This window comes from Cyprinus carpio, chromosome B9, assembly GCF_018340385.1.
Source record: "Cyprinus carpio isolate SPL01 chromosome B9, ASM1834038v1, whole genome shotgun sequence".
Classification (NCBI taxonomy): Eukaryota; Metazoa; Chordata; class Actinopteri; order Cypriniformes; family Cyprinidae; genus Cyprinus; species Cyprinus carpio.
Genome location: NC_056605.1, coordinates 3,671,222 through 3,685,310, shown reverse-complemented (window position 1 = coordinate 3,685,310; position 14,089 = coordinate 3,671,222). Strand labels below are relative to the sequence as shown.

The 14,089-nt window shown below is 36.7% G+C and overlaps 1 protein-coding gene across 1 annotated transcript in view; it reads right to left on the bottom strand.

Moving 5' to 3' along the window:
• LOC109058109 (myosin light chain kinase, smooth muscle-like) overlaps positions 1-14,089 on the bottom strand; it is a 75,834-nt gene that overhangs the window by 3,914 nt on the left and 57,831 nt on the right. Inside the window, exons 14-21 of the mRNA XM_042730584.1 lie at positions 13,825-14,071; positions 12,579-12,665; positions 11,477-12,261; positions 10,320-10,436; positions 8,684-8,746; positions 2,269-2,316; positions 1,259-1,386; positions 5-47 (exon numbers count right to left, since the gene is read on the bottom strand). Of these exons, the coding sequence (XP_042586518.1) occupies positions 5-47; positions 1,259-1,386; positions 2,269-2,316; positions 8,684-8,746; positions 10,320-10,436; positions 11,477-12,261; positions 12,579-12,665; positions 13,825-14,071 (1,518 nt within the window). The remainder of the gene's footprint in view (positions 1-4; positions 48-1,258; positions 1,387-2,268; positions 2,317-8,683; positions 8,747-10,319; positions 10,437-11,476; positions 12,262-12,578; positions 12,666-13,824; positions 14,072-14,089) is intronic.

Genomic DNA, 14,089 nt, shown 5'->3' with positions numbered 1-14,089 from the left:
CTGCTGCTGTCTGTGCTCACTATCGAGATGCCCTGACCTTCCTGAATCTGAAGGAGCAGAGGTATGCATAAACAACACAAACACGGGTGCCAGTTGCTATATATTATTTAATAGCAATTTTTTATATACAAATTATATAAACAAAACAGGTTTTATTTAATATTGACAAAATGATACACAAATAACGTTTTTTTTTTCACTGAAAGACTGATGTAAGATAAGATTAATGAGGCCTACAATGAATCAGTTCCAAAAATATACACAAAACCAGTCCTAATTGAAAGAAAATAAGCTATCAAAAAGATTGATACTAATATTAGGTGATGATATTGCATAACAAGACAGTCATTTTTGACCGAAAACACCACAAGAGTTATGGATTTGAACACAACCTGAGGGTTGAATGTTCAGTTTCAATTGTAAAGTCAACTAACTTGGGGGGTGAGAGTAATAAAGACATTTACAACTAACATTTGGTGTCTGAACCATTTGTACAGAGTGATATGCCAGCTTGCAGTGTTTGCTCATTAAAGATGATGGCTGTTTCTGGTAAGCTGTGAGCTGCCTACCTAGACAGAATTTTTGGACATCACAGCCACTCCCAGTCCAAAGTCAATTTGACATACAGTAGCAGAATGTTGAAAGCATTTAAAGGGGACTGGTGAGTGAATTAATGTGCATCTGTGTGTTTAATTATGAACTAGGGATGCACTGATATGAAAATTTTGGCAGAAACGATAACCGATAATACTTTATATATGAAAGCCAATAACCGATATGTTGGCCGATAAATCTAAATCCCAATTTTTATATAATTTTTGAGAGCCTGATTACAAAAAAAGTCTCACCATTAAAAGACATTAAACACTTCAACATAAATCAAACATAAAGCAGCCTTACAAATAAATAAAATAATGCAAACAAGTCCCTAGACAACATTACTTGTAAAAAATCTAAAATCATGTGCCATGGATAAATTAAACGGAATAGACTCTGCACCAACAATAATGAAATTATTTTAATTAAACCATAATGTTGATTAAAATAATAAGTTAAAAATAAAATTCTCTGCAGGAAATAATGCATTATTTATCGGCTTTAATATATCGGCAAAATTTTCTTATCGGTTCGATAATGATACATTAAAATGAACATTTATCGGTAGATACTGATATGGTGGCCGATATATCGTGCATCCCTAGTATGAGCATTCTCGGTCAGGGTTTCTGCACATGTTAAAAGGTGAAAGGACTCTTACTGGTTTGCGGAACTTGAGCCAGGTGCAGCTGATGGGCTGAGCTCCAGTGAACTTACACAGCAGACTGACCTCCTGACCCGCCAGGATCTTCATATCGTCAGGAAACTGCTGGATCTGAGGAGGAGCACCTGACACACACAGTCCAGTTATACAGACAGCTTGGGCTCTATGTTTGATAAAGATCCATTTACTTGCACAGCAGTTAAAAATGCATTGAACAACTGCACAGCAGACTGCATGTGTTGAAAATATAAAAGTGAGATTTAAAGTATGTGCTGATATGAGAAGATCACCTGTGCTCCTCCTGAAACACATTAAATCACATGTGCTTGAAATTTGAAAGGACTTTTGGGAAACTTAATGCTAAAAAGACTTAAATGCTAAAACTGTTCCAGGATTAAACCTTCCAGGATAAACATGCTTCTTACTATAGATGCACAATCTAAATCATAATTTTGATGGAGGAACTTCTGCTCATACATTGCAATTCTAATCAATCTGTCAGTAACTCAGTAACTTGGTATGCACTGCAAAAATGATGTTCATTCTTGGTCTTGTTGTTTTAATATAAATACCTGAACATTCTTGAATCTTGAATATGTTATTTGAGCAGCAAAATGACTTAAGATATTGAGTCTTGTTTTCTAAAATCCTAACATTTTTTTTTTTATTTTTTTTTTTTACGCTTAAGTTTTAGGAGTCCTTGTTACAGTGTAATAATACATTTATGTACTGAGTAATATTAATTAACTACATGTACTTACTATAAGGTTAGGGTTCGGCTTAGGGTTATTTGCATGTAATTATGTATAATTTATTGTTATTATAATAGTAAATGCATGTAACGAGTAACAAGGACACCTTAAAATAAAGTGCTATCTTTTTTACAACAAAAAGGACAAAATGATTTTCTGTTGCAATCAACAGCATGTGACAGAAATAAAGACAAAAAGTTGTTTAACCAAGAATTGATCTTTAAACCATGCAGATGGTGACTGATTTGCCCCTACCTTGTTTAAGAAGCGTTTTTGGTGGGGGTTTCTTTATTTTGGCCTCATCTGAAGTGAATAACAGAAGAAATAAACACAGATCAAATTATCACATCACAGTTAACAGAGAAAATCAGCTCAACATACAGCCTCAGTCCAGAGAAGTGATTGTGAACCAGCCAACAAATCAAGTTCTCTGGTGTAAACAAACAAACATATGTCATATTCATTCCAGGCTGCATCATAAGTCAGATATGGGGATTTATATGAAAAGTCACACAAACACACAAATGTTAACACTGACCAGTAGATCTTCTCATAGAGTATCTGAAACAACATGCACTCTCACGTTTAGAAAACTTGAAGAAGGGAGGGCAGAATGAGAGGAAAGGAGAGATGTTTTTCTCTGGATGTACTAGGAGAGATCAGCTGCTAAGGTTCTTTGCTCTTTGCCTTTTTTGGTCATACTAAAAATATCTCCAACTAGAAACCAGGAAATAGCTTGTGCCACTATTTATTTTACATCTGATCGCTGTCATGAAACAATGTGATGGCAAGGCCAACAAACACAAGCCTAGAGCTGCAGCGTTGGCAATGAAGCCATTCTGATCCGAAGCGATGTCAAACTTCAGAGGAGTTTTTCTGTCAGTTGTAAGACATTCCAATCTCATCCCTCTCTGAGAGGCCAATCTCTCATTCCTTTCTCTCTTTCTCTGTAGCCGTGGAAATGAAAACATCCTCTTTCCAACACAAAACTATTTTTGCTTCTGGCTCAAAATGGCCTTTCAGTGAGCTTTCACCTGAATCTCTAAAATGTGGGCAAAACAAATCTCAAGCTGAACTTATAAACAGAGATAATGGAGTTGATCATATCTACCTAACATAACAGTACTTTTTTTTATACTAAATCAATTGTACGTAGCACAACAAATATAGTAAAAATCTGCAGATGTTCAACGCTTAAATAAGTCTCACATCAAGATCAATAGAACCTGCTATTAAGAAAACCTACTGCCTGTGAAATTTTGGATGCTGAGGCAATGTGATCTCATGAGTATTTTCATGTATTTTACGTAAAATGTGATTTTAACACATGTACAGAGGGCCTGGAAATATTTCACTAAAGAGGCCCTGGACACAAAAGTCACACTTAAAATATCAAAATTTCACTGAATTAGACACATAATACATGAATCAAAGTGGCATCTGTAAATAAATGATCCAAAAGGTTTTTTTTTTTTTTTTTTTTTTTTTTAACTAACCTAGGCTTAATAAATAATTGGTGTATTTTTATTTTCTTTTTTTTCTTTTTTTATTTTGGTGCAGGCATGAAGTCAGATCTCCTCAAATGTAGTTCATGATGTTAACTATAAACATTTTCCACAATGTTTGACACCCAGAAAGTGTCATAGACATTCTGTCTTTGTTCTGAACAAAATATTTAATTTGTCATATTCTAAAACATTTTTGTGCTATATTTCCTTAAAAGAATGCCACATATTTAGAATTTTTTTGTGTGTTTTTTTGTGTGTTTTTTTTTTTTTTGCTATTCAATGCAAATTTATTTATTTGTCTGGTTTGCTTGTTTACTTAAGTGTCCAAATACATTCTGAATACATTTTGATGCCATTGCATAATGTATTTTTGCACAGACAATTAAAATGTAAATATTATATAACAGCATATGCCAATCACATTATTTAATGGATAACAAAGCAATTAAAATATATTTATAATATAAATACAATAAAAATAATTCTATATATATATATATATATATATATATATATATATAGAATATATAGATAGATAGATAGATAGAAAGATAGATAGATATAGATATGTGTGTGTGTGTGTGTGTGTGTGTGTGTGTGTGTGTGTGTGTATATATATATATATATAATCAAACGATTAATTGCGATTAATTGCATCCAAAATAAAAGTTTTTCTTTACATAATATATGCATGTGTATTGTGTTTATTATGTATACATAAATACACACATACAGTATATATTTTGAAATTATTTACATGTATATATTATATATTTATATTATTCTATTTTATTTTATATAAAAATATATTTAATATATAAACATAACATTTTTCTTAAATATTCAAGATTCAAGATTTTTATTTGTCACATACATGATTATATAGAGAGCATATGACCAGCAGTGAAATGTAAGTAATATATACATGCATGTGTTTATGTTTGTGTGTGTGTGTGTGTGTGTGTGTGTGTGTGTGTGTGTGTGTGTGTGTGTGTGTGTGTGTGTGTGTGTAAATAATTTCACATTTTTGATGCTGTCATTACAGTATGCTCATAAATTTTGGTGTTTGTCCAAATGTTTGTCCAAATTACTAAAAAGATTAGACTAGATTGGACTTGGGCTAAATATTTAAACATTTTGAAGTTATCTAATGACTCACTCTCAAATCGCTTATGTTTTGTGTCTTCAGAAAGGGAAGCAATGCTAAGTGGTTATCAGTACTTGTTCATGTAAACATTCAACAAATAAACAAATCACCATTGGTAACTGAATACACAAAACTACTCATTTGGAGTAAACAGTCTGACATGACAATAAGGCTACAAGAACTGGAAGTACAGCCCTTTCAATTGGTTGTACTGTTGTGCTTCTGGGTGTTCAGCCAACAAATCTATCCAAATACTTTCCAAAAAATTCCAGTTGACCAGAAAAAAAAAAATATATATATAATAATAAAAACTTCCATGAGCACACTTTAGATGTAAACTGTACAGCCCATTAAACAGACCTAAATCCCACCCAAATCCTTGATTTCCTTGTTGTCATTCACATCAGATTAAAAATGCAGTCTACTCACTCAAAGTAGTAAATATGCAGAAGATGCTGTTCCTTACATATTCTGCATGCATGAGCTTATGGTAATGCTATGTTGGTAAGCTACTTAACAAATGAACTGAATATAAGTCATTGCACATGGTAGCAGGTAATCCTGATGTCAAATGGACATGTGTTTCTCACATACTCTAGTCTCCGTGCTGAGCATTACTGTCTATAAGCTATTTAGTGTTCATGATGGTTCTTACTTCCCCAACAAATGGCAAGATTTCCAAATGTCTGAATTTGGCTGTTGGGTTAAGATCCCTGGGAACATAACATATCATGTTTAAAATGCCCCGACAAACCTTAAGAGTTAACATACAGATCCAACAAAATCCAGTAAGCTTTGTGGTTAGGCATTTGTTAAGACATAAATGTAAATCACAGGTTTATTAGACCAATACAGAGGCAGTGAGTAAAGGCTAAAGTCGGAGCAAATGCTTTAGGATACCACTGAAATGACACACACAGGGCAACAGCATCCCACTGTTATGTTTAATAATGTTTAGTCTACATTGTCTGGGGCCACAAGATCAAACGTATCTGTTTAAAGGCCTGACAAATTCAAGACACTTAGAGAAACAGATAATCTCTGCCCTCCACTGCTTCAACAAATCATCCAATATAACACCACTTCACACTGTCAACCACTGCTGAAAATAAGCAGACAGATGAAAAGAAAGAAACACACAGTGAATCTAAAGTATTCACTCAAACATCTGCATGGTGATGTATGGTGAGACATAATAAAAATAAGAACTTTTAGTTAAAGGTATAAAATCTGACATAGTAGAACATGCACAGGAGAGGGAGTTTTTAATGCTCAAGATCAGCCCTATTTCTTCATAGTACAAGAACTTCAATGAAATGTAATTTCTTACTATACTGTTATACTTATTACTACCATGCAAAATAAGATTTTGCTGCAGTTAACGATTAACATTCTAAAGGCATCCTTTAACATTCTGTTATTGAATTGTTTGCCCCTGTGAAAAAAGTTAATTGAATGTAAGTACTGTTCTTTAAATATACTTGTTGTGTACTTAAGATTGGAAGATTTGTAGCAACAGGATAAACAGTAAAAAATTTACAAAAATACATTCTGACTGAATTCGATGCATGTATAACGGAGGCCAGCGAGTAGGTGCTGTGCAGGTAAACCTCACTCCCCTGATCTCAAGAGACTGCCGGAGACACGGGTTCAAGGCCCACTCGGAGCAAGAACAAGGTGTGGCGGTGAGGACCTGGGAGAGAGGGGGGTTACATTGGTGCCGTGACCCGGATGGGAGTGAGGTTTAGTGGGGTGAGTGTAACAGAGGCCAGCGAGTAAATGCTGTGCAGGTAAACCTCACTCCCCTGATCTCAAGAGACGTGCTAGTGTCTGCAGTCATTTAGCCTCCTTGTTAGTGCGTCCGCTTCCCATGTTGGAGACCCGGGTTCGAGACCCACTTGGAACAAGAACAAGGTGTGGCTGTGAGGACCCGGGAGAGAGGGGTTACACATGCTTAAGAATTTGAACATGCAGGCTCTATATTCAATGGTAGCACATACTTAGTGGGATAAGTTGGTTTCAAATGACCAATTTCTGTGGAATAGTAACAATGATGCATGCAAGCACAGCTAATAACATAGAGAACAGAACTAAGCCATTATGACAGAGGAACATAACACAATAAGGACACCAATTGGGTTCAATATCCACCAGCAATTCAGAGGTACATGGAGGTTAGAGTTTTCCATTATCCACAACACCACTGCTTATTTTTATAGCTTCCTGATTTTTAATCACAGATTTTCCATGACTGCAAAAAACTCAATGACTGAATGTAACCTCTTCGGTGGAGGACCTGTCTAACCTTCACTTGCTACAAAATCACTGGGAACCTTCCACTGTCAGCCTCAGCCATCGATTGCTTGCTTGTTTATTCTCAGCAAAAGATACACATATAACTATGGCACGTTTTTTATTTTATTTTAAATATAGAGTTTCTAAATTAATAAGTAAAATGCCTCTCCACAAACAAATCATCAAACATGAGTCACTACATCATAAAGACTGACCCTGTGACATTAAAATTGATATATTGAAGCTGGGACATTAGGGCTAATCATCTGTGTTCTTGTGTCCTGTCTCCACAGACATGCATGCGTACAGCAGAATATAAATCCAAATGAAATGATGTAAGGAACTGATTTGAAGCATTGGATGGTCAGCAGGTGCATTACCACTCACTCAAGCTTGTCAGCCAAATAAACGCTCACAAATGATCATAATAGATTTGACTGCAGTGCATGTTACAGCACAGAACTTTTTCTTCACAGAGAAAGCCTCACTTCATTCTTTAAAGAGTAAACAATCATTAATATCCCTGAGACATATGATACATGTCTCTTAAGAGATGAGTGCACACATCAACAGTTTCATCCATTTCTGAAGATAAAGCTCAAGACATACAGTGCAAAACATTACAGCCTACTGAGAGAAGGCGAAAAGTAGACTCTCCAGTTTACAAAACCCTTTACAAAACATTCTGAAGAATGTTAGGTATGTTAAAAACACTGATGTTAGAAAACTCATACAACACTCCTCGCAGAGTGAGAGTCTTGATTGAGCCCATACATGGAAATCCAAAGCGGGTTTTGCCAAGCAGTCATGCAGTAAGAGTCATGATCTCTCTCTTTCTCACTACTGTCAGAAACATATCTATAAAGCAAGCCTTTGTTCACTCTTAGTTTTTGTCTGCCTCCTTCTTGCTTAATGAGTTTGTTTAAAATGTAAAATCAGTCATTGGCAGCAGTCTCCAGCAGCCTTGTCAAACATCTCCTCTGATGAAGAGTGTGAGACGTGTACAACTGGTTTAACAGTGAAGATGGACCACCTACAGAGATTGTTTTATAGTATGCTAGTCTATGCTATACTATACTATACTACAAACTCCGGGCTATGCAAAAATATTGTGAGGAATAAAACTTTATCAATAATAGTCCGGCCTGAAATGTTATTTAGTTCACTACAGTTTTCATCTTTCCCTGAATCTGCAGATAATTATGAACTAGGCAACATGCAGACGGATGTCTTTGTTTGTTTGAGTTTTTACAGTTTTTCAACTGCTTACACACATTTTCAAAACATTTGCCTCTTTTTTTCAAAGCTTTACACACAAATCCAAGAACTGCACAAACAAAATACAAAATTCCTCACATCTCTTGCAAAATGAAGCACTGCATTCAAAATATCACAAACTCATCTAAAAAAAAAAAATCTGGTTTCAAGCATATTTTTATATAAATATATATAAAAAGCTAAACATAATTGTCAAAAAACAGAATGACTTTGCGGATAAGAATTCTTTAACTTGTGGACCGAACAAAGTAATTTAAAAAACAATTATTCTCAGTGATATATCCCTAGTGATATTGTCTATAAAGCTACAAGCAACATAGCAGTGTGTGTGTGTGTGTGTGTGTGTGTGTGTGTGTCTGTGCTGCAGTGGGAAAGGTTCACATCTCCCACGCCACTCCATATTGGGATATAAAAAAAGGAAGTACATATTTTGGAAACTCACTCTCTGTGGTTGGGGTAGATGGCTTCCTGCTCCGCTTATCAGCTGGTGTGGAAACACTGGGATCTGAACACAGACAGACAGAATACAGAGAGTAACACAGAGAACAAAAATAGAATCAAGTTCATGTGACTGCCATGAAATCAGTGTATTATGCATCCTCTTCAACTTCTACAAACTGAAAAAAAATAAAAAAAAAAAAAAAAAAATAATAATAATAATAATAAAATCCCAAACTGATTTATTATTGTAACTTTTTGCTAAGACCAAAACTAAGGCAAAAAGTCGAACCTGAGGTTAAAAAAGTGGAATTTGGAGACACCAAATTAGGAGAAGCTGTATTAGCCGTTTATGCAAGTAACCAATAATGTTAAAGCAATTAAATAAAATCAGCATGCTGCCATTAAAAATAATGATATCTCCAGGTCAAGGTGTCTTTACTTTGTCACTGTTAAGCCAGACAGATATGTCTAGAGACATCTGTAAAGACATGTCTTTTAAAATTTGAGACTGATAGATGACTGTAGGGACATGTCCTATAAAGCAGGACACAGAGAACTAGTGATGGTTGCAGGGACATGGCCTGTTAAGCAGAACATAGATATCTAGACAAAACTGTAGGGACATGCCCAGTAAAGAAGGACTGCGAAATCTGGACAGGAGATCTATAAATATATAAACAGTAAAGACAAGTCCTGGGAACCAGAAGAGAGAGAAAGAGATGGCTGTAGGGATGGAGGGATCTGGAGACAAACACAGGGATACACTAAGATCAGGTATTGGCTGTCATAAACAGGACAAAAAGATCTGAAATGGATGGATATACTGGACATGTGTTAAGCAGGACAGAGGTGACTAGAAAAAGAGCTGTAGGGCCATGTCCTATAAGTTGAGACAGACTGATCTAAAGATGATTGTTGGGACATGTCCCATATAGCAGAACAGAAAGTGAGATGACTGTCAGAATATGTCATCCTGGACGAATGGACCTAGAAACGGTTCTCTAAATCAAGCCTGACTGTTGGGACATGTCTCGTTAAGTTGGATAAACAGATCCAAAGACAGCTCAACAAATCCTCTAAATTGGAATAAAGAGATTCAAAACAGCTGCAAAGACATGTCCTGAAAACCAGAAGAGAGAGAGGGAGACAACTGTAGAGACACATCCAACAAGAAAGACACAGAAATCTAGAGATGCTCATAGGGACATGTCCTATTAAGATAATTAGAGATCCAGAGATGACTGTCTGTTTAGTGGGACAAAGATATTTAGAGACAGCCGTAAAGACATATTCTACAAAGTGGAAAAGGGAGATCTTGGGACATGCAAGGGACGTTATGTCGACTGATCTGGTCAGTAATTACCGGAAGATGCAGAGCTCAGACAAGGACTCAGGGGATATGGACAAACACGCTGCCCAGCCCAAAACAGACAGACTGAAAGCATAATACTCTCCTAGACCCCATAGTTTTGAATGAAAAATGTAAAATTGTTTGTGTAAAAAAATGAAAACAATTACATTTTTGACACTTTGGGTTACAGTACACCTCATCTCTCTATAGAGTTTTATAGAGTGGATACAGGAAGAGCATGCTGTAAACTCATTAATTGCACTGTTACGTAATGAGATACACTCACCATCCACTAGGACCATACAGGAACACTCTGTCTTGCCCTCGTTAGTCTCCGCCCTGCATACATACTGTCCTTCATCCTCTGGCAGAGCTTTATCAATGCTCAGAGAGCACTTACCACCTGCTCACACACACACACACACACACACACACACACACACACACACACACACACACACACACTTAATGGTTATTATACAGTTAAAGTAGTCCCTTCATCTAAGACAAAGTTAACCTGTTTTGAAAGTCTTTGCTGCATGAAGTCAAAGACATCATATGGGGCAAATTACAGATGCTGTTGGTAGTTCCCAAAGCAGAATATCCCTTTAATATTGTGGTAATCCATACATGCATATTTTTCAAGTGCACAGGTCAAATTCTCTTGGTCACAGCACTGATAAACTTGAGTCAGATGAAGTTTTTGTAGGGTAGGGTTAGTAATGGCACAGGGGTCCAAACCACAGCCCTCAGTCTAGACCTAGAAACTACATTTCTCTTATATATATCTCAAACATCATTACTGATAGCCCTATCGCATGATGAAACATCTTGAATAAACTCTCATCCAATTACACTTCTGCCATTTTATTGTCATGTGACCACTGTTTAAAGACAGTTATGTACAGTTAGTTCTGATCCTCGTGTCTGATTGGACAAGTGGCATTGAAGGAGTGTGTGTTTGCAGCCAACCGTTATGTTTCTCAGCAGCAAAGTTAGTCCAGTGTTGGCTTCATTTGGAGCTATTTTAATTACAATCAAACGTGAACTGTTTAAAACGCCAAATACCCAATATTAACTTCTTGTTTAGAGAGCTGTTGTATAAAATTAATATTGAACTGTGATTACCTCTGGTTCGCTGATGTTTGAATCACATACACAAGCATATAAAATAATCGAGCCCCTCCCAGTTAAAAAAATTAGCATATGCTGGTTAGAATCGTTTTGAAGCTGGTTTAAGCTGGCCATGTGCTGGTCCTAAGCAACTAGCTCCTGCGCAGGACCAACTTAGGACCAGCACATGAGCAGCAGTCATGCTACAAAACATATCTGACCAGCATATGCTGGATTTTTCAACAGGGCTGATAAACTCCCCAATGCCAAACTTCATCCATGACAAATTAATCCTCTTATGTAATATCAAATGTGAAATGCAACACTGACCCTCGTTAGCAATGACGATGAATTTGGATGGTTTGATGAGTTTTCCATCAAGCGTCCATGTCACTTTAGCAGGAGACTCAGAGGTAAGCTGGCACTGCAGATGCAAACGTTCCCCATCCAATACCATCACATCACTCAGTTTCTGCGTAAAAACGGGCTCTTTCTTTCCAGCTGCTTTTGTTTTTTCTTTTGTCCCTCCATCCACACAATTCACATCAATTTTCTTTCCTCGGGTGTCTTTATTGCCTTGGCTTTCTCCATTTCTGTCCTGGCTTGGTTGTTTTTTCTTGTTGCCTAACACAGATCTGAAGTCAACTGCTTCAGTTTTGTTGGCATTTGTTTTCACTAAGGATCCGAGACCGGGTTTTGGGCCTTGGCTTCCCTTCTTTCCCAGCACTGCTCTGAAGTCCACTTGCTGTGGAGAGTTGACTTTGCGTTCCTCTTCTGTCTGGGTCTTGGGCTTGATCTGCCGTTGGAGGTTCCCCCTGAAGTCCATCTGCTCGGCCGTGATCTCCTTCAGGTCTTCCTCAGAGATGCTCTTAGTGGTGACCTTGCGGCCGAGCACAGTTCTGAAGTCAATCTGTTCGGCCTCCTGCTGTCGGATCTGGTCTTCCCGGTGCTCCTTTGTCTCCACGCGCCGTTTGAGAAGCCCACGGGTGGCACAGCCCTCCTCTTCTTCCTGATCCTGACTGTTGTGTTCCCAGAGTGGCTCAGAGAGCGACACTGCAGCGCTGGGAGTCTCCGGCTGTCCTCCCCTGCCTGCCGCAGTCCTCTCCACCCCTCGGCTGCCACAGGAAGAGTGGAGAAAAAACAGAGATGGTTAAAGCCCCGGCTAGCTCAGCCCACACTGGAGAGCAGATTAATCGAGGGGGAGAGTTAGTTCAACACGACAGAGTTGCATCAGAGATGACTTCAGAGACCTTATAGGGAAATGAGACCCGAATGAGGCCCCTAGATGAACCCACACAACAGCACAGCTGAGAGAGGAAGCATAAACAGAGCGCTTGGTCATAAAGAGAGATTATGTAGATTAAGTGCAGGGCTTGAGGGGTAAGGGCTGTAAATATAGCTTTGGGGCAGAGGAGAGCAAGAGAGAATGTACCGTTTATGAGAATCATCACCAGATGACAGGGGGTCCTCCTCGCTGACGTGCAGAGCTGCCACTGACCTGCACTCTCCTACTTTATTCCTGAGATCAACAGAAGACATTCGACCGCTAATGTTCATTTATTATAAACTATTGAATTCTAAAGTAAATAGGAACTAAAAAAACACAACCTTTATGACAGCACTGTTTCCAAGCATAATTTCATTGCATTTGAACTTAAAAGCATGGATCTCATGAATTTTATCCACCACCAAAAAAAGATATTTTGCATAAATAACACAGCTAGTTTTTTTTTCTATATGTGTAATGTGCATTTCTCATTGTAAATGATCTTTATCTAATTCTCATTTCTTACAGTATCTTTACTGATGCAATGGTTTGTTATTAAAAGCTGAATAAATTTAAAGTATTTCAACAAATATTAACATGATGTAGCAATAGTTCATAATTGAAATAGTTATGTTTAAAATATTTTTTTCTATTTTTATTGTTATATTATATTATTATTTTTGAAATTTGTAAAAATTATTGTCATTGAAATTTGAAGAAGAAAATAAGTGGTCATAAAAATAATGTCACAATGTAAAACAAGAATATAAACAAACAAATAAATTATTTATAATAAAATAAATAAATAAAATTTTATTTGGGGCAGAATTTATTTGATACAGTTTGATTTTGAGGCTAAGTGTCAAACATTTCACATCTTTACATGGAATCAACAAAATAAAATCCAAACCTTAAAGAATAATCTTAAAAACCCTTTTAAACTTTATTTTAAATTAAAATAAACCATTTCACTTTTGAGTACAACTAACTGTTACAGTTTTTTCTTTCAACTGCTTACACTCAATTTCAAAACATTGCCTTTTTTTTTCAAAACTTTACACACAAATTCAAGAATTGCACACAAAAAATGCAAAATGCCTCACGTCTCTTTCAAAATGAAGCACTGCATTCAAAATATCACAAACACATCTCAAAAGCAACCATTTGCAAACACTTTTAGCTGTAATATTAATTCCTGTTCGAGTTTTGTGTATTACTGTACATAGAGAATTGTGTGTTTTGCAAAAAGTGTCTTTCAGAAACTGTGACAAGTAAAGATTTTGTATGAAAGCAGTTGAAATAAACTGTAAGATCTCAAAGTGAGTCAACATTTCCAAATAACAAATATTTAACTACATATAATAAATTTAAACTATATGAGCAATAATTTCGATTTTTAAACAATTCTTACTTGAGATGAATCTCGTAGTTTCCAGCATGATGTGTCTTCACTTTCCTGATGAGCAATGAGACGACGTCTTCCTTCTGTAGGATCTCAAAGTCTCCACCTCCAGATATTACCTGCCCATCCTTCATCCAGAGGAATTCTGGGAAGGGGTCACCAGCGATCGCACAGGACAGCAGAGCGTGTTGACCCAGGGAGGCGGCAGTGGACTTGGTTTTAGTGATGAACCAGGGCTGAACTCCATCTTGAGGCTCTGTGAGCAACAAACCAA